Source organism: Argopecten irradians, chromosome 16 (genome assembly GCF_041381155.1).
Source record: "Argopecten irradians isolate NY chromosome 16, Ai_NY, whole genome shotgun sequence".
NCBI lineage: Eukaryota > Metazoa > Mollusca > Bivalvia > Pectinida > Pectinidae > Argopecten > Argopecten irradians.
In genome coordinates, this window is record NC_091149.1 from 17,203,949 (window position 1) to 17,225,553 (window position 21,605).

Below are 21,605 nucleotides of genomic sequence, written 5' to 3' on the forward strand. Positions count from 1 at the left end.
CCTAAATTTACTATAGTTTTCATAGGAAATTAGTCAATCTGGGTAGAATTATTAGCTTGAGATAGCATTTTAACATTATATCCATATTGGTCCTGGCGGACCCCCAGGGGCCAGAGGGGTGGTGCCAAAAGGGATCAAAATGGATAACATTTCGAAAACCTTTTTCTGAATTCACAGATTTGATGGAACCAAATAATCGTCATGGATTAAAAAGTCAAATTTATAAAATCACTGACTTACTTCAAGGGCCTGATGGGCAAATATATAAGTTTTATATGCATGTCTTTGTTTCATTCTGTATCTGAACTCAGGTGACCGTTAAGGCCCATGAACCTCTTGTTAGCTCACCTGGTCCGAAGGACCAAGGTGAGCTTATGCCATACCGTGGCGTCCGGCGTCCGTCGTCCGTCGTCCGTCGTCCGTCGTCCGTCCGTCCGTCCGTCCGTCAACAATCGACTTCTTCTCCATAACCGCTGGTCGGATTTCAACAAAATTTGACTGGTAGCATCCTTATGGGCTACTAACTGAAAATTGTACAAATGATGGGGCTGACCCCCGAGGGGCCTGAGGGCGGGGCCAAAAGGGGTCAATTTGGCTATTTCCATATAAACGACTTCTTCTCTGAAACCAAGCATGGGATAGCACCCATAATGCAATGGTAGCATCCTTATAGGGTGGGGATTCAAAATTGTACAAATGATGGGGCTGACCCCCCAGGGGCCTGAGGGGCGGGGCCAAAAAGGGGTCAATTTGGCTATTTCCATATAAACGACTTCTTCTCTGAAACCAAGCATGGGATAGCATCCATAATGCAATGGTAGCATCCTTATAGGGTGGGGATTCAAAATTGTACAAAATGATGGGGCTGACCCCCCAGGGGCCTGAGGGGCGGGGTCAAATGGGGTCAATTTGGCTATTTCCATATAAACGACTTCTTCTCTGAAACTAAGCATGAGATAGCACTCATAATGCAATGGTAGTATCGTTATAGGGTGGGGATTCAAAATTGTACAAATGATGTGGCTGACCCCCCGGGGGCCTGAGGGGCGGGGTCAAAAGGGGTCAATTTGGCTATTTCCATATAAACAACTTCTTCTCTGAAACCAAGCATGGGATAGCACCCATAATGCAATGGTAGCATCCTTATAGGGTGGGGATTCAAAATTGTACAAATGATGGGGCTGACCCCCCGGGGGCCTGAGGGGCGGGGTCAAATGGGGTCAATTTGGCTATTTCCATATAAACGACTTCTTCTCTGAAACTAAGCATGAGATAGCACTCATAATGCAATGGTAGTATCTTTATAGGTTGGGGATTCAAAATTGTACAAATGATGGGGCTGACCCCCGGGGGGCCTGAGGGGCGGGGTCAAAAGGGGCCAATTTGGCTATTTCCATATAAACGACTTCTTCTCTGAAACTAAGCATGGTATAGCACCCATAATGCAATGGTGGCATCTTTATAGGGTGGGGATTCAAAATTGTGCAAATGATGGGGCTGACCCCCAGGGGGCCTGAGGGGCGGGGTCGAAAGTGGCCAATTTGGCTATTTCCATTTAAACGACTTCTTCTCTGAAACTATGCACGGTATAGCACCCATAATACAATGGAAGTATCCTTATAGTGTGGGGATTCAAAATTGTGCAAATGATAGGGCTGACCCCCCGGGGGCCTGAGGGGCGGGGTCAAAAGTGGTCAATTTCCATATATATATGACTTTTTCTCTGCAACTTAACATGGGATTACGCTCATAATGCAATGGTTACATCCTTATAGGGTTTGGATTCAAAATTTTGCAAATGATGGGGCTGACCCCCCGGGGGCCTGAAGGGTGGGGTCAAAAGGGGTCAATTTAGCTATTTCCATATAAACGACTTCTTCTCTGCAACTAAGAATGGAAGAGCACTTATAGTGCAATGGTAGCATCCTTATAGGGTTGGGATTTGAAATTGTACAAATGATAGGGCTGACCCCCGGGGCCTTAGACGGCAATAGATGCGAGGTCAAAAGGTCAATTAGGCTTCTATTTTCATATAAATTACTTTGTCTCTGAACCTATGTATTGGATAGCATATTTGTATGGTATCAATAGCATCATTGTATGGTTGTGATTCAAAATTAAAACTTTGGGAGTCAATTTTGCTTATTTTTCTAATTGTCAGAGTCTTGTGATAATTACTAACAAAAAACTAGGTGAGCGATACAGGCCCTCTGGGCCTCTTGTTTTTAAATGTAAACGTTAAAGATGGTTGATGATATGTAAAATTTACACAATATTTGTATCATTTGATGAGAAATTTTCTTATTTGTTAAAATTATCGTCCTATAAACAGCCAGTGTTGTTACTGGATGGCTTCCCATATATGCCATAAATTGTGTGTGTACAATGCTTAATTAAACGCTTTTCACACTTTCAAATACTATGTTTTGGTTTCGTTTGTTTGATTAATTAACGTCCTATTAACAGCTATGGTCATGTAAAGACGGCCTTCCATGTATGTGGTGTGTTGCGTGAATGTTGAGCGAGGTGCGTGTTTTGAGAGACTGCGGTATATTCATGTTGTTTCTTCTTGTATAGTGGAACTTTTGTCCTTTTTAAAGTGCTATATCACTGAAGCATGCCGCCGAAGATACCAAGCAACACACCCCACCTGGTCACATTATACTGACAACGGGCGAACCAGTCGTCCCACTCCCTGTATGCTGAGCGTTAAGCAGGAGCAGAAACTACCCACTTTTATAGACTTTGGGTGTGTTCTCGGCCAGGGGACAGGACCCAGAGCCTTCCTCACAGGGGCGAACGCTCAACCCAACTAAATATTCTAGATACTACAAACAGACATTTTATCAGATTCGTTATTTTAGCGCTTTTTGCTCCGTACATTTGTTTGTTTGTTTGTTTGATTTATTAATGTCCTATTAACAGCTATGGTCATGTAAGGACGGCCTCCCATGTATGCGTAGTGTTGCGTGTATGTTGTGCGAGGTGCGTGTTTTGGGAGACTGCGGTATATTCGTGTTGTGTCTTCTTGTATAGTGGAACTATTGCCCTTTTTATAGTGCTATATCACTGAAGCATGCTGCCGAAGACACAAAGCAACACACCCCACCCGGTCACATTATACTGACAACGGGCGAACCAGTCGTCCTTCCTCACAGGGCCGAACGCTCAACTCAAGGCCAAAAGTGAGGCGATGCCAAGGACGGCATTAGGAAAGATAAAGTCAGTTAGGAAGAAGAGAAAAGATAAGATCCTAAATTTAGTCGCCTTTTACGATCATGCAATAGGGGCAGCAGGTACAATTCTAACGCCCTACCTGCAGGACTGGCTCCGTACATATTATTTTGTGCTAAATAAATTCTCTTTATATAGTTTACATACCTTTTATTCCACGATGGTTTTATATGACTCTTGCGCGTTTTTTATTGTGCCAAAATAAGTACAGTTACATTAGATTCCAACAAACACACTAAACGAATACTCCAGCAATGTTTTGATTATTACGTCGTGCCTAACCTCTAACAATCGACACAGGATTCACACGACGAAGAAATGGGCTCTATATAAATACAAAATTTCAGGTTGTGTTTACACTTACCTTTCACATACTGAAAGAATTATCCCAAATCATATTAATTCCGAAATACAAAAAGTCAGTATTGCACTTTTATACTGTCTTTAGACATTTCTTTGCCCCCAACAGTTTTTTAAGTCGAGCCGGTCGCCTTTTTTACTCGGTAGTTACAAATTACGGGATAGTGATGGAAAGTAAAAATATCATTATCTACAAAATATCTTACATATATATACATTAATTTATTTAAACATTTCCAGAATTAACCAGAATTGATAAAAAATACATATTTCCGTGCCTATAAACAACCTTGGTTATCACTGTTATCTTTTCGCTTGATACACCGTGCTTTAACTTCATAAACCGGAAATGACGAAAGTTTGAATATGATCTAACCTAGATTATTCAGTGACGTACATAATTACTATGGGTCACCTATAAAATGTGTGATTATTCCGTGGATTGATATTTTGTCATACCTATTCTTATATCAGGATGTGTTCATGGATAACTACTGATTCCTGCTATACATGTTTTTGACATTCTGGCAAGTTTTTCACTTCGTAATTAAGCGCTAAACTTATGTCCTAGTTCGAGGGCTGAAGTTGCGAAGACTCGTATAGGAGTCTGAAATTAGATATTGCTCCTCAGAAGTTTCCGTCGTCTAATGTTATTATATTAACTGAACGAAAAGTCGTTGAATCCAAATCAATCTATGACCAAATGAATACCAGTCTCAGGGCGTGTGTTGCTTGGTATCTTGGTCGATATGTTTCCATCTAAACATTCAAAATGCAATAAATCAAAAACGTTACAGTGCATAAAGTATGTTCTTGGTATCGTTTGTAAGGCATCAAACATATTTGTCTGACCATATGGGTTTTCAATAAATTACTCGATCTGATGCATATATAACTTCCAAAATTTACATCCGCGAACTTTCTGTTTCTTTTATAATATACTGAAAGATACTATGTAATGTCTAAGAACGTGTGTTTCACTGCTATTACTGTTATTGTTGCCTACATTCAGTATCTTCAATTTCATAGGTATGGTTATTTAAAGTAGGTCCAAGCAACATATTCTAGTGAAAAATCACTATAAAATGGTATTAATTTCTAAATATGCCTTCCAACGTATAGCTACACCCTCAAATCACAACATTTACCCTGACTGTTCATTGAAAGTTTAACAGAATAAACCTTACCTTGTTTGTTTGTTTGATTAATTAACGTCCTATTAACAGCTATGGTCATGTAAGGACGGCCTCCCATGTATGCGGTGTGTTGCGTGTATGTTGTGCGAGATGCGTGTTTTGGGAGACTGCGGTATATTCATGTTGTGTCTTCATGTTTAAAATCCATATTATTTTTTCACCCACAAAAACATGAATATATATAAGTTTGGAATTTTCTCTCAATCAAAACAGGAGAAATGTTTATTTTACATTAGTACCACCATTGAAAGGTTTAAGCTTAGGTTTAATGCTAATGCTTAGTTAAGTTTAGGCCAAAAGTGAGGCGGTGCCAAGGTAGGCATTAGGAAAGATAAAGTCATTAATTAACGTCCTATTAACAGCTATGGTCATGTAAGGACGGCCTCCCATGTATGCGGTGTGTTGCGTGTATGTTGTGCGAGGTGAGTGTACTGGGAGACTGCGGTATGTTCGTGTTGTGTCTTCTTGTATAGTGGAACTGTTGCCCTTTTTATAGTGCTATATCACTGAAGCATGCCGCCGAAGACACCAAGCAACACACCCCACCCGGTCACATTATACTGACAACGGGCGAACCAGTCGTCCCACTCCCTGTATGCTGAGCGCTAAGCAGGAGCAGAAACTACCACTTTTATATACTTTGGTGTGTCTCGGCCAGGGGACAGAACCCAGAGCCTTCCTCACAGGGGCGAACGCTCAACTCAAGGCCAAAAGTGAGGCGGTGCCAAGGGAGGCATTAGGAAAGATAAAGTCAGTTAGGAAGAAGAGAAAAGATAAGATCCTAAATTTAGTCGCCTTTTACGATCATGCAATAGGGGCAGCAGGTACAATTCTAACGCCCTACCTGCAGGCGGTGCCAAGGTAGGCATTAGGAAAGATAAAGTCATTAAGGAAGAAGAGAAAAGATAAGATCCTAAATTAACTTACCTTTTATGATCATGCAATAGGGGCAGCAGGTACATTTCTAACGCCCTACCTGCACGGAAATATCTCAAACGAGTCCGAAAATCAGCTTGATTCGACTATAGTTTTGGAGTTATTGCCCTTAGCACTAATGATTAATATTGGATCTTGTGAACGCGATAACTTGAGTAAATGTGAACTAAGTTTAATGAATTTTCGTGTGTAGACTTGAAAGATCTCAAACGGGTTTGAAAATCAGCTTAATTTGACGTTAAATTACGGAGTTAACTCCCTATGAACTAGTTATTATTAATGGACTTTTTGAACGCGATAATTGTAGTAAATATAAACCGTAAATATAAATGTTACAACACGTATATATTTAAAGTTGTACTTGAATAATTGTTACTTTGACCTTGATGTATTTGGGTTTTATTCCAACTGCGGGGCGTAGGGCATAATGCCATACTTTGCGGCTCCTAGTTCAATATTTATTATTTTGCTTAATATGTATTAATCAAATCATGAGTGGCGCCAATGTTTAGGAATGGCATGTCGCAGCCATACGATTGTTCTAGTTCATTGTTGTATAAACATCGATACATTATTAAAATACTAATAAGCAATAAATGAAAAGCTTCTTTGATTCATGATAAACTATATATTATAAGGGTTGAATGGGTGACTAAACTATCGTCCTATTTCTCGTCGACATGGTAATAACATCTTATCTAATCTAACATCATTTTTCCCGCTAACGTAGGCCAATTTACATAATTTACTACATTTACTTTAAATACGACATTCAGTGCAAATTTGCTATTCATCCATAACGACATTAGATAGTATCTTGTGTTTGCTCCTCGGGGAAATAATCACTTATCATTTCTTCCGTATCACTGTCATGTGTATGTCCCATGACCTGCATGTTTAGTACACCCTCACCTTGTCACCTAACTAGTCGGTTTTGTTCACTGTATGACTAATAATCGCGGTTCACTAATTTTCCCGTTTTACTGGTGACACGACTTATATTGCATTTTTCATTTTAAAAATATTTCAATAAATCAAACGATTCAATTTGGAATTGGCAGCGCGCTTTCCACATGATTACATGTGTGTATATGTTATTATTTGCACTTGACATGATCTTTAAAATACTATTTTACAATTATTTTTAGAATAGAATTGACACAAATGGTACATGTAGAAGCACAATTTGTTTGTTTGATTTATTAACGTCCTATTAACAGAGATTGTCATGTAAGGACGGCCTCCCGTGAATGTGGTGTGTTCTGTGTATGTTATGCAATGTGTGAGTTGTGGGAGACTGCGGTATATTCATGCGTGTCTTCTTGTATAGTGGAACTGTTGCCCTTTGTATAGTGATATATCACTGAGGCATGCCGCCGAAGACACAACGCAAGACACCGGTCACATTATTATACTGACAACGGGCTAACCAGGAGCAGAAACTACCACTTTTATAGACTTTGGCGTGTCACGGCCAGGAAAACATAACCCATAGCGTTCCTCACAGGGGAAAACGCTCATCTCAAAGCCAAAAGTGAGGCGGTGCCAAGGGAGGCATTAGGAAAGATAAAGTCGGTTAGGAAGAAAAGAAAAGATAAGAGCCTTAATTTGGTCGCCTTTTGCGATTATGTAATAAAGGCAGCAGGTACAATTCTAACGCCCTACCTGCAGGTGGAAGGTTTGTGGTATATGTCGAGACATCTTAACAACTCGGTCACTGCGGCCTCTGGGAATTATAGATTTGAATAAGGTTTAAATATTTCCATATCCATATACATGATGTACATGAATGATCTTTGAGTAACCCGACCAATCTATCCAATGCCTTTTTAGGTCACCTGAGACGAAGTCTCAAGTGACCTATTCTAATCGCCTTTTGTCAGTCGTTGTCCGTCGTATGTCCGTAAACAATTTACATTTTCGACTTCTCAAAAACTACCGAAGCAAATTCAATGAAATTTCGCACAAACCTTCTAAGGCATAAGGCAAATCAAAATTGTGAATTATATGGTCCCCACCCCCCAGGGAGCTATGGGAGGGGCCAAAAGGGGTAAAATTGACAAAAAATTCAAAAATCTTCTCGCTCACAGTGTGATGGAATCAAATACTCTTCACAGATAGAAAGGTCTAAAGGTCCTTTACAAAAATTGCGAATCATATGACCCTGGGGTCTCCGGTTTCCCCTTGGGGAGGGGTTAAGTTTTTTTGTTTTTGTTTTTATTTTATTTTCGAACATTTTACTAGTGGTGGGACATCGGTTTGGGATTCAAACCGATCCGATTATCGGATCGGTTAATGTTGCCGATGTCGTTTACCGATTATTTAATCGGTTACAAGAATATCTTCCACAACAAACTGCAGTGTTATTTGATTGCCCTCAAACTATTAAAAGTTGCTTAATTTGCTCTGTGTCCGTGTTTCTCACTTTTTTGCTATCATTTTTTCATATATAGCTTACATCAATCATTATTGATATTGTGTTACTCTGTTACTGTGTATAAACTGTATATCAATATTACTTCACTTTTGTTAATTTAAGTACCACCAGTACTTAAGAACACTTGCATGAACTAGCACACTATATTTGATATAATCCTATAGTACAGTAGTGTTGTGGTAGACTGGTAGTGTAGTACACCAATATCTTGCACATTGCTGTGGTCTCTATCACTGTCTCTGCGTAACTTGCACTAACTTTTAATTTCTATATATGCACCTTTTGGTTCTTAATTACCCTCTGCTTGATGCTAGTGGCTTTGTAACATAAAGCATGGTGAGTGGTGTAGTGCATTATTCATATGAACCATTAACCAGGCTCTGCAAGCACCATGTTAACCTGGGGGTTCCACTAGTATAGATATATTGAAATGTAATTCAAGTTTGGAAGAAAAAACAATGTTCAAATCACCTGAACTTAAGTAAATTTATTTAACAATAACTGATAATCATTAATAACACAGTAATTGATCATACTCTGTATCTCAGAGACAAAAAAATATGATGTAAAAAATACAGTGCAACAAAAATTAAGTATTTAACAACAGGTAAGTGATACAAATTCAATAATACTTGATCTGTTGATCATGACTAGAAGTGATTTCCTTATTACTAGGAAATTGGTAATAACTAATTAGCTTTCTTAAGCTAAAGCTACTGATTCTTCTAGTAGTCTGTCCTCCCTTTGCTCAGTAACTTTTCAGGTAAATATCTACTAATAGTAACTTAGTAAATAATACTATATATACTACTTACTAAATAATACTAATTATATAGTAATGTGCCTTATATATATTTCCAATGGAAATGGTAAAATTCAAATTTATTTCAGCCTTATATGGAGACTGAAATTAAATGAACTTTGACTAGAAATGAAGAGTAAAAATTAAACAAACAAGTTGAACAAGTGTAAACTTTTCACTACAAGCTACTTCTGTCTAGAAATGGAATTCTGAATCACTTATTGCATTAAAACATCTTTAATCTTACATAAACATATCATACTCAAACTTGATAAAAGAAAAAGCTTCACAACCATTGGTTGACTAATGACTAGAGTTAGTCTAATTCAGAGCATAATGCCATGAAAACTTAAATATTTCTAAAAGAACCTTATGTTCTTGTTTAGGAAAATGTACATGTCCACATTATCATGGCTCATTCTGCTGCGTTTCTTGGACACAAGTTCTCCAGCAAGTGAGAGAAAACGCGTTCTGAAGGCACACTGCTTGCCTGTACAGAGAGTATCGCTTTGGCTAGCTTTGAAATCCTTGGAAAGAACATTTCATTCTTTTGCCACCATTGTAGAGTGGTTAGGTTGCTGTCAGAATCATTAACTTGACAGTTCAAATAACTTTTAAATTCTGCTTGCATTTGGTCTTTAGATTCAGTTTTGCTTACCCCTGTGCAAACAACATCTTCCAGCCAATCTTCATAGTCTAAAGATTTAATCTTTTTTTTAGGTGGCTGATCAGTATCAGTAGACTGAGATTCAGTGACGTCAATCAGGTTATGAACCAAGTTTTCCTCTGACGGTTGATCGAGTTGAGGCTCCAGTTCGAGTCTAGGAAGATCAGGCAAAGGTTGTGGTTGTAGTTGTACTGAGTTATTTGGAAGCACCGCTGGGACATTTGTTTCATCAGTTTTTTCTTGTTTAATGCTAATTGTAATGCACTTTAAGTTTGATTTCAGTAACTCTTCTGCTTCTGCCTTTTTTGAAGGACAAAAATCAAAATCTTTTGTGTATGGACTCAAGATGCATCCTAAGAGAGCGATGCTTTGGTCTTCTACCTCGGTTCTGGCATTGAGCTGGTCAGACATTCTTTTCTTCATGGCCTTTATAACTGGTGGGTCATCATTGGCTTCTTCAAGAGACCGCTTTTAACTTTGTGATGGCAGGAAGTACTTTGTTGATAGTTGGGGTTTTCTCTGAACACACAATAGTAGTTACTTTTTGAAAAGGTCTTAACAAAGTAACTATCCTTTCTGCTAGGAGAGACTCCTCAAATGTGAACAAACAGTTCTGAACTGTGGTCTTAATATGCTTTGATGCTGACTCATCTGTTGCCACAGCCATGAGGGCAGGCATCTGCTCCAACAGCCTTTCCAACATGTCTAGGGTGGAATTCCACCGAGTAACCACATCAGTGATTAACTTGTGCCCTATTCCTTTCATTTGCAAAATTTTCTGCTTCTCCATAAGCTTGTCATTTGCACTGGTAGATGTATGGAAAAATGTTACTAGTTTGCGTCCTTTGCCTACTAATCTTCCAACTTCATTTACTTGCAATGCATTTTTTACAATGAGATTTAGTCTATGCCCATAACATCCAAAGCGTTGCCACTTGAGTATCCTAAATGCTTTCTGTTCGTTGGCAGCGTTATCGGTAGTTGCGATGCACACAGGCAAGGCCCACTTTGTCTTAACTTCTGTAAGAGAAGCGGCAATATTTTCAGCAGTGTGCGAACCTTCAACTTTAATTGTTCCCAGAACAGCAGACTGAAGTTCCCAATTATTGTCAATGAAGTGTACGGTTGTTGTGTTAAAACTTTCTGTGGCTAAACTAGTCCAACTGTCGTGAGTTATTGCTACCCCTTCGCAGTTCCTTATTTCCATTGACAGCTTTTGTTCAATTTCATCTTTCTTTTGCATTAGCCAACCCATTAGAGTTCTTCTACTAGGAAGCAAATATCTGAAAATGAAAATAATATTATTTAATGAAAATGAGCAACAATCTGTCAATTTGAATAACAAAATGGACAGAACTTTGAGGCTTTGAGCCCATAATTATTAACTTGAACATGCAATTAAGTGAATGAACTGACCAATGAGTTTTACTTAGAAACTATTCGAAGTTTTTTTAATGTATTATGGTCAGCCCTGGCCGCTCAACAGACTGCTAGGCTGATTTGTGAGTGTTACATTACAGTGATTAATGAATACAGAATTTAAAACACAAATTGAAATTGAAACACATGTACCTTGGTTCTAATGCATGAACAAAGTTTTTGAAGAAAACGTTGTCCACAAGGCTGAAGGGAAGTACTTTGCCTGCCATCATCTTCATTAGAGACTGATCTACTTCCTTTTTCCTTTCAGCTCCAAGCTTGTTGTTAGATTTCATTCCTACCATCTGATGCAAAGTTGTCTGGAATGTCTGCTTGGTTGAACCTGAAGCATCTCTATTGCCTAATTTTGTTAATTTATCTTTTTGTTTGCAGACTCGAGTGTCATGTAGTTTGTGTTCGTTGTCAATATGACTCTGGAAATTTGTTGTGTTTCCTGTAATAAAGAACAAATTTTTTACCGTTGTTTCTACTAATGAGATTTTATTAAAAATGTTTACAAAAATGCTAATAATCCACATTTTTTTTTCTATCACCATGGAACAACAGTGAATATTATGACATGTTAATAATGTATAAGTAGTACTTTTATTACATTATGTAGTATCATTACTGTACTTGATTCATTAGTTTTATGTTGTACAACAGACTAAAGTACCGACGTAATATAAACGCAGGCTAAAAACCCCGTACACGACTACACGTACAACTAGATTATGCCAGTAAATATGTAGGTTCCGTGTGAATAATGAATTCATGAGAGTTAAGTAGTTTCGATAAGTTGAAAGTCTACTATCAAACATTGAACCATATCTAAACCTACCTGTGTTCTTGTACACCTTCCTACAGAGCCGACATATTGCTTGGTTCATGTTGAGATTGCTTTTTGTCGGCGGCAAATTATCAGACATTTTAAGAAATCCGAAGTATTTCCATACTTCGCTTTTGGCTTTACTTCCGGGATGAGGGTATATTGTCTTGTTTTCCAACACTGACAGCAGTTCATTGTCAGCTTTAAGTGGTTTTGTATCATCCTTAGCGCAGTCACCATCCACATGCGCCGCCATTTGCAATGGTTTTAAATGCTTAGAGTAGTCCCCCTTCGGTCGCGTTCGAATAGTTATTCATGGGTGCGTTCGGTTGAACTTTATCCGATTAATCGGTTACGGGAAACAAGAACCGATCATCGACATCGGAAGGCTCTAACAAGTCGTCAATCGATTATATCCGATGATCGACCCACCACTACATTTTACACAGTATATATAAATGGACACTAACACACAAACACTTGCATATGCACTCATTCACAATACTTAAGAACATCAACTTGTACGTTATGAGACATCCATAAAAAACATATATTAACCATTAATAGCAAACCATAACGCACATATATGCATGCTCTCACTCTCTCTCTCACACACATATACACACACTCACATTGAGCGTTCGCCCCTGTGAGGAAGGCTCTGGGTTCTGTCCCCTGGCCGAGACACACCAAAGTCTATAAAAGTGGTAGTTTCTGCTCCTGCTTAGCGCTCAGCATACAGGGAGTGGGACGACTGGTTCGCCCGTTGTCAGTATAATGTGACCGGGTGGGGTGTGTTGCTTGGTGTCTTCGGCAGTATGCTCCAGTGATATAGCACTATAAAAAGGGCAAAAGTTCCACTATACAAGAAGACACAACATGAATATACAGCAGTCTCCCGAAACACGCACCTCGCACAACATACACGCAACACACCGCATACATGGGAGGCCGTCCTTACATGACCATAGCTGTTAATAGGACGTTAATTAATCAAACAAACAAACAAACACTCTATCATATTTGATATTGTTATATCGCAAATTTATCTTGATATCATAACCGACGACTTGCACACTTATCAAAATGTCGCTGTTAATATATTCTTTTTTCATTTTATTTAAGATCTAGCCAACTGTGGGGATATCCCGACAACTCACTGTTCTGGTGTCTACACCCTTTCCCTCAGTACTAACGTTGATGTTTACTGTGATATGGATACAGGCAATGAAACCTGGACGGTAACGTTTATCTATGTTTAGTTTACAATATACATGATCCGAAAAATCCTTTTGCTCTGACCTCTATGAGACAGGGGAGGCGGAGGCGAAGGCTCAATTTGGGAATATTTATGCAATTCCTTTAAATCGCTACTGGTCCAGTTGCTAACTAGCAATTTTTGCCCTTACCCTAAATTTTCTTTCTCTGTTGATTATTCATCTATAGGGTGTGTATAACAAGATCCAGGTGGGTATGGAGCTCTTACCCTTGGGCAATTCGGAACAATCCTTTAGTATTCTCATAGACGTGTGATTTTGGAGTCTAATCCCATGTTTCTGATGTCAAGGAATCCAAAGTGCACATCAATATTTTTGTTGAATGTCGAAATAAAGGTGAAATCCAAAATGGCCGCCAAAACCGAAAAAAGTCATATTTATCTCATTCATTGCAAATTTTATATGTTTTCATGCATATTATCATACCGTTATGTTGTAGAGAAGAAAAATATAATGTTTACAATGTTTTGAAGTCTATACAGGCATTATTGAACATAATACTATACTATGAATAATATATTTATATATATATATACATCTTAAATTCTGTCCAGAAACACTGAATCAAGTTGTGAGCTTCACGAAAAAAAATATGTTCCCCATTATGAATTACCCGAAACGACTAATTATTGAAATCATTAATTATACAGAAAGGAACTAGTGATATTCTGGGATATTAAACATGAATCATGGATAACGCGTCCCTATGTGTGTTTAATTTTCGCTTTGGAATTGATTGTATAGTGACAGATCATTCTGCTCTCAAAATGTCGGATCCACAAACTATAATAAAAGGCAGCAAGATTTACGTGGAACTTGAAAAGCAGTTATTGGATGATGAAAATCTGAAAATCCAATCTCATAAAAACTGTGTATATGGATTTACTTCAAAAACGAATCTATCAAAATATGAATCGGTTGAGAATACTAATGCTCTCAAACCACCAAAAAGGCTACGCCGATCGGACACAATGCCGTCGACTTCATGCATCACTATTTGTACTGTGGTGAATCATGTCAGGTCCACCAAGACCTCAAACACCCGGAAATATGGAGACCGACCTGCATACATGTGTCGCTCTACCTATTCCGAACGCAGTGATAAACCTTACAAGGAATACCTGTTGGACAAATGCGATGTTCGTGGAGATTGGTGGGCAAATAAATTCAGACATCGCATAGTATATACTTAGGAACTATCAGCGATCTTCATGCAGCAGAGGCCCGCTCCAATAAAGACTGTTTGAGCCTTTTTCCTTGCTAATCGTAACCTTGATCGCCAAACAGATCAGTCGGAGATACCTTTGGTCCACGACATGAATGACCAGGCTTTGTGGCATGCTATCAGTTTTATATATGAAGAAAAGAGTCGTATTTGGAATTCCATCGAACTTCACAAGGAATAAACCGATCAGATGCGTGCCAAATTATCCCATTCTCGTCTGCTTGAAGAGCTGTTAAGACACTTCTTTAGAGAACTTCTAGTGTTTTCATCTCCCGGCTACGCTAATATTGTCGTCTTCTGCAACAACGCTGCTGATACACTTAAATTTGTTAAGGATGATAAAGATACTAGCGATATTACCAGTTACATCAATATTTTGTCGAGACAGATTCTACAGGAGTGTAAGGGTATTAGATTGGATAAATCAACCTACGATCTTCACATTGATACGGCCGTGGCAACTGATGTTATACCCGAGACATTGGATGCACGTTTGACTGCGAAATCTACCAAGTTAGACAAATTGTTACCAGCATTATTGATTGGAAACATCGTCACAAGTATAGTGCGAAACCAGTTCACCGATCTTCAACTATCATCTGGAGTGTTACTTAAGACTCAAAGTCAATAGTCAATCATATGAGCGATTACCGTGTCACATTCACCTATGATAACCCCTAGGTTTTAAAAAGTCAGTTGCGGTAGCGGTCGCTACAGATCCTAGTCACCAAGGCATCTCCACTGCACAAGATGGACTTGTTCAAATCGTCTGTGACAATTCGATACTGATATAAGTTCCCCTAGTTGAAAATCATCGACGCATTCTCTCGCCATGATTGTGACACAACCCAATCACGAGCAAACAGCGGCAGAGGAAACCATCAGGAGACTGCACAAGAAGGAGGTACACAAACCAATTGTAGACTCTCCGGACATTAGTGTTGAATTTTCCCACACCCAGAAGAAGCCAGCTATACCACGTTTGCCAACTTCATCCACCACAGATCGTTTTCAGGAACTTAAAAGTGTTCAAGTGGTAATACTTCAAAATACATATCTAGATGATGTTGCAAGTAATATTTCAAAATGATCCAATTTTGTGGCCATCGTACACGGCATTGTACCTTTCTGTTGCGGATTTGTTCGGATTAAAAAAATCATAAAATCAACTAAATTGTTTTAAAGTTTTCTATTGATGACAAAATATCTGAACATTAGCAAAAAGAGTCAACAAAATATTCAGTTACTTTTGTGTATATAGCATTTTTGGTGATTTCGCGGCCATTTTGGACGCCATCTTGAGTATTTCGAATAGCCCAAATGTGAGAGCTCAACGCCCACATGGATATCTTCATATAGCCCAGCGGGAAATAATCAAAACAGACAAAACTATATAGAAGATTTTTGGGCTGCCCCCTGGACAACTGGACTAATAAGAATAGTTTAGCGGCCATCTTGAATGCTATTTCGGGTGCCATTTGGGATTTTATTCATATGGAATTTTCAATATACACCTGAAAACTATAATACTAAATGATACCATCAATTCAGATTATAACATCAGTCTTTTATGTTTAGAAATGGAAACATAATGACGTTTTCGCTATTTTGGCCGCCATTTTTGATTTCTCCTTTATTTAGGCACTCAACAATAGATTCCTTGACATCCAAAAAATGGGGTTAGAACTCAAATCAATTCAATTAAAGCAAAAATGGGGTTAGAACTCAAATCAATTCAATTAAAGCATTTGGCGGCCATCTTGAATTTCTCGAATTGCCCAAGAGAAAGAGCACCACACCCACCTGGATATCATTATACACGTCCTACAGATGAATAATCAGCAAAGAAAAAAACTATATCAGAAAATTTTGGGTCTTACCCCTCCGCGTCTGGACTATACTTGTCTACGTTTTTAATGGATTTAAAACAATTTTATTAAAATATAGATTCTTGTTATCACTACGTTTGATAAGAGGATCTGACAACACCCCATTAGGGGTCAAGTTCTGGTGACCTTGAGAACTAACCAATCACATCGATCGCTGCTGCCAGAATCTAGACTGGGGACGTAATGGTTTTTAAAAAGCTGTCAGAATTATTTTCGGGTATATAGTCATCTCGCCCAAGAGCACAATAAAGCTAAATGTATATATGTATATACTTAGACGAATTGGAGCTGACTATTGACGTAGCAATGTGTAGAAAATGACTTTGATCTTTAAGAGGTAAAAAGGTCATCCGAACATGACCCCATATGGGATGTGGATAGTATGCATGAAAACATCCTCTATTGAACGGAGTTGGCCTCGGTTTCTTTTTAAAACTTTCCAAGCTATATAATCCAAATACGAAACACGCCCTAGATAAAAGTGATTTCCATTGGACTGTACATACGGACGACCCATGTAGATCTAAAATTATATTTCATATTTTTACAGTGTTATTAGTTATTGTAAAGTTTTCTGCATGCTTGTTTCCATCTTAACCTACACGGGACATACAAAACAAGGGTTTTACAGTGCAGACAATCTGTAATGTAACTAACGTTGATAAGGCATTATACATGCCTTTTTCTGTCCATTAGAATGATTTTCACGGCCTCATTCAACATTTTTCAATTCAATACATTACCGAAGAAAACAAAACATTGAAATTTAAGGTTCTTTTTAATCGTATTTAAAACAAAGACGACTTTTTTATTATTAATTCATTTTGTATTATAAATATAAAAGAGTGAAAATCAGGCATACGGTGGTCTGTTTTTGAATTTCTTGCATTCGTTATACAATTCAATTTGACCTGAAGAGTCCTGATATATTTCTTGAAACACATTGTCTGGATGAAGAAGCTTCTTGCTTACGTTTAACTTATCCCATTTCTAGGTTTTCGCAAACAGATTTGACGGATCGGTGGATTTTTACAGAGGATGGAGTGAATACAAATATGGATTTGGAAATTTGACCGGCGAGTTTTGGCTAGGTATTTATGTAGCACATCGCCACACATATTAAAATCACTCTGATTTATATTTATATTTTAGATTAAATTAAATATTCATCTTGATTATGGTATTATACCCATAATATCTACAGAGATAAAATATTCTTAACGTCATAGAATCGAAAATAATGTTAAAAAACAACAATCTGAATAAAATACAGATCCTTATTATCACTACGTTTGATAAGAGGATCTGAGAAAATTCCACACTGGGTCATGTCAAGGTGACCTTTGGAAATGGCCAATCAAATTGCTTCTTGCAAAATTTTGACAGTGAGTTTCAGGGACGAAATAGTTTGAAAAACTGTCAGAATTATTTTGGTTTACGTAGTCATCTCGCCCAAAGAGCACAATAAAGCTAATTGTATAACTGGGACGAAATGTCGTTTTCAATGGATGTGACAAAGTGTAGAAAATGTGTCTGATATGAAGACCACGTGGTATAAAGGTCATCTGGACGTGACCCTCTATGGGATATTGTCAGATCCTTTATATAACGGAGTGGTTATAAGGTCCTGTATTTTAAGCAGAATGAAAAAACAATGAATTTCTGATATGAAGACCACGTGGTATAAAGGTCATCTGGACGTGACCCTCTATGGGATATTGTCAGATCCTTTATATAACGGAGTGGTTATAAGGTCCTGTATTTTAAGCAGAATGAAAAAACAATGAATTTGTTTCAATATACGAATTAAATTAAAAATACTAACCATGTCTTCGAAAAAAAGATAACGGTTTCTAAATAATTATTCACGTATTGCTATTTACAACCCCAATCTATCTCATTCCCATCTATTGTCACATTTCTAACTTCTTCTGAAGTTCTGCCAATGTAATATTTAGCTGGAACCTGCCTGAACTGAATCCGATATGATACGCAACTAAACCTTGTGTTATTTCTAAGGCCAATCCGAAATCCAAAATAGCCATCATCTTAAAATATGGTTTGATTTATTATATTTACGTCCTATGAACAGTCAGGGTCATTAAAGGACGACATCCCGTTTACATTGTATGTGATGTATGCTTTGGGAGAATGCGGTATATTCGTATTGCGTTGCTATCTTCGGTAGTGGCATATGCAAAAATATAACATGGGCGAACTGGATACAAGATCGATAAAAAAGGATGTACTCCTCCGAGAAGTCAAAATGTTCTTGTACACTGTATTAAACTTTTTTCCTCCTTCAAATAAATTTTTGGAAATGGGAGTTCGAACCATAAAAACCATAAAAATAAATGGAAGAAAAACCATATGTCTGTGTGGTCGTTTTTGAGCTATTGTCACTCAGATACCTAGTTGACAAAATCTTGGATTTTATGGGAATTTTGCCGTTTTGACCATAAACACGAGAGATTAAGGCCATAATTTCCTAATTAGGTGCTTTACCATTTTCAAGCATTTTTGCCAAAATTTACGGCTCAGCTTAAAGCGAAAAAAGACAGTTTCATAATGGCCGCCAAATAGGTCATTTCTTAACATCCCTGTATAAAAAATCCACTATGGATAGAAATGTAATTTTTGACAAAATTTGCCACTGACAACTTGCTACAGATATTGATAAATTGTATTTGAAAATCTCATAACTTCTTTGATGTTTTCGAAACGGGACTGAAACCTCAGAAGAATACATCCTTTATAAAATACAAAGTTCTATAGCAGAAAAAACCTTGTGGACAATTATTTATAATCTAACAAACTTGGTATGTTTCCCAATTTTTATTAGCTGTATTTACTACATCATTCAGGTTTTGACAATTTAAGAACTCTATTGGCTACTCAAACTATGAAGCTTCGGATAGCCATGGAAGGATATGACGGGACCTCGAGATATGCTGAATACAGTACATTTGCGATTGCAGAAGAGGCATTAAAATATAGACTAACAGTAGATAAATTCTACGCACCAGACGATCTGTGTAGGTATCAACTATTTGATTTCACTTTCAGTATTAAATGCTCTTAATATTCTGTCCATCTAATATTGTAACGTAATAATATAAAAACATTATGTTTAGGATATTAACAGATGCTTCACTGCCGACAGAGCGTCAACAGAACTCATCATTTGAACAATAATTGGTATAAATGTATGTCTTTTTAACATGAAAAATTAAAACAATTTGTTTTGCTTTTGATGGTTGCGCAATCAGTACTTATTCTGAATTTTAAAAACATACACATATTCATCAATCTGATTACAATACAGATCCTTATTATAAATACGTTTGATGAGAGGCTTTATATAACGGAGTGGTTATAAAGATCTGTATTTTAATCAGATTGCATATTCATTGTCATAATTTTTTGACTGAAAATGATTTATTTACAGATGGCCAGTCTGGTTTCAGACCCAAATATATTCTTGCGCCATCTGATTAAAATACGGATCCTTATAACCACTCTGTTCAATAGTGGATCTGACAACAATCTATAAGGGGTCATGTTCGAATGGGATGTTGTCAGATCCTCTTATCAAACGTAGTGGTTATAAGGATCTGTATTAGCACTTACCAACATTACAAATTCGTGGTTTGATGCAATTGATGAAGGAATGCTTTATCGTGTACTATTTTGAGACTTTTGTAAAGCTTCGATCTTTTTCTTAAAAAAAATAAATTGTGTTGTTCATCAAGGACAGCATCATTTTTCATAAGTTATCTTGGCGGAAGATTTCAAGTTTTAAACCTTAAAAATACACTAAGTGATTCTCTCCCTCTAACAGAGGATCTATGGATCGATATTGGAACCATTGATGCTTATTCTATATGTGAATTATCTCCCGTTAGTTACCAACCACAGTAATATGTATATGTATGCAGGCGATAATGCAGCTCGCTCTCATGCAAAATCTAGTGGTGTTGTAAATACAAACCAAAACGAAGTTGCTTAGTCAATATCCTCATGGTGTGATGTAAATAAAATGTACATCAATACCGAGAAAATCAATGCTTTGCTTGATTCCATCTTACAGAGGGAAAGTAAACTTAATGATTAATTATGTGTTGTCATTATTGACGTAAATATTGTTAATTAAAGATGCTCCACCGCTGACAAATGGTATTTTTTCACTATCAATAACAGGAGCAGACGATTTAGTATTTTTCTTCAGTTACAAAAGTTACTTACTTTACACCATTACCACCATTGAAAAGTTTGAGCTTCTAATTTTACTTCAAGTTAAAAATATGAAAAATAATTAATTGCATCCCGAAAAAATTCCGTGGCACTATATCCTGTATGGAATGAAGTACTGATTCGGCATGCACCAAAAGCAAAATAAATTATTATATATTAATTTGTGTGTTAATTAGACATATGTATACACGATTAAACACCTATTATTGTTCAAATGATGAATACCATTTATGCCATGTCGGCGATGGAGCATCTTTAAATAACTAAAAAACACTTTTAAGATGATTGTAAATTTTGGGATTACCAGTTCTCTCATACATGCAGATTTTTTTTTTCAAATGTAAAAATTTAAATCCATTTTTAAGTCAAACCTTTTGTATAATTTTTAGGTCACCTGAGACGAAGTCTCAAGTGACCTTTTCTAATTGCCTTTTGTCCGTCGTCGTGCGTCATCCGTTGTGCGTCCTCCGTCGTGCGTCATTTGTCCATAAACAATTTACTTTTTCGACTTCTCCAAAACCGCTGAAGCGATTTCAATCAAATTTTGAAAAAACTTTCAAAGGCAAAAGGCCAATCAAAATTGTGAATTATATGACCCCCACCAGCAGGGGGCTGTGGGAGGGGCCAAGAGGGGTACAATTGGCTAAAATTATAAAATCTCCTTCTCCACTTACAGATGTGGTAGAATCAAATGCTCTTCATAGATAGAAACGTCTCAAGACCCTCAACAAAATTGTAAATTATATGGCAAAGGGGTGTAGGGTTTTCCCCTGGGGAGGGGGTTGAATTTGTTATAGTTTGTATAGGGAAAACAATTATTTGAGCATTATTTGGTCATTTATAATAGGAAATTAGTCACATGTTTTCAGAATTATTCCCATGAGATGGCCATTGCGTCCTATTAACAAATTTTCCATGACTGACCCACAGGGGCCTTCGGGGCGGGGTCAAAAGGGGTCAAATAGGCTAAAACTTCAAAAATCTTCTTCTGAAATTCTGGAACTGGTATAATTAAATACTCTTCTTAGATTGGAAAGTCTTAAGGCCCTTTACAAAAGTTGTGAATTTTTTTTACAATCA

General features: G+C 37.4%; 2 protein-coding genes across 2 annotated transcripts in view; one reads left to right on the forward strand and one right to left on the reverse strand.

Annotated features, from left to right (window-relative positions):
* LOC138310048 (microfibril-associated glycoprotein 4-like) overlaps nucleotides 1–21,605 on the forward strand; it is a 33,040-nt gene that overhangs the window by 1,859 nt on the left and 9,576 nt on the right. The window contains exons 2-4 of the mRNA XM_069251196.1: nucleotides 13,006–13,121; nucleotides 17,266–17,362; nucleotides 19,136–19,306. Coding sequence (XP_069107297.1) covers nucleotides 13,006–13,121; nucleotides 17,266–17,362; nucleotides 19,136–19,306 — 384 coding nt within the window. The remainder of the gene's footprint in view (nucleotides 1–13,005; nucleotides 13,122–17,265; nucleotides 17,363–19,135; nucleotides 19,307–21,605) is intronic.
* Nucleotides 8,636–12,313, reverse strand: LOC138310593 (E3 SUMO-protein ligase ZBED1-like). Its single transcript, XM_069251861.1, has 3 exons — nucleotides 11,893–12,313; nucleotides 11,205–11,505; nucleotides 8,636–10,915 (listed from the first exon to the last, which is right to left on the reverse strand). Exons 1-3 carry the CDS (start codon nucleotides 12,134–12,136, stop codon nucleotides 10,090–10,092), a joined length of 1,371 nt encoding a protein of 456 aa, XP_069107962.1. The 5' UTR covers nucleotides 12,137–12,313; the 3' UTR covers nucleotides 8,636–10,089.

What these genes read in the sequence shown, in the direction of transcription:
- LOC138310593 (XM_069251861.1), bottom strand. Translation starts at nt 12,136, where the DNA reads ATGGCGGCGCATGTGGATGGTGACTGCGCTAAGGATGATACAAAACCA. An exon ending in GAAGGTGTACAAGAACACAG is followed by an intron (nt 11,506 to 11,892) that starts GTAGGTTTAGAT and finishes TCTTTATTACAG; the next exon opens with GAAACACAACAAATTTCCAG. An exon ending in GTTCATGCATTAGAACCAAG is followed by an intron (nt 10,916 to 11,204) that starts GTACATGTGTTT and finishes TTTCATTTTCAG; the next exon opens with ATATTTGCTTCCTAGTAGAA.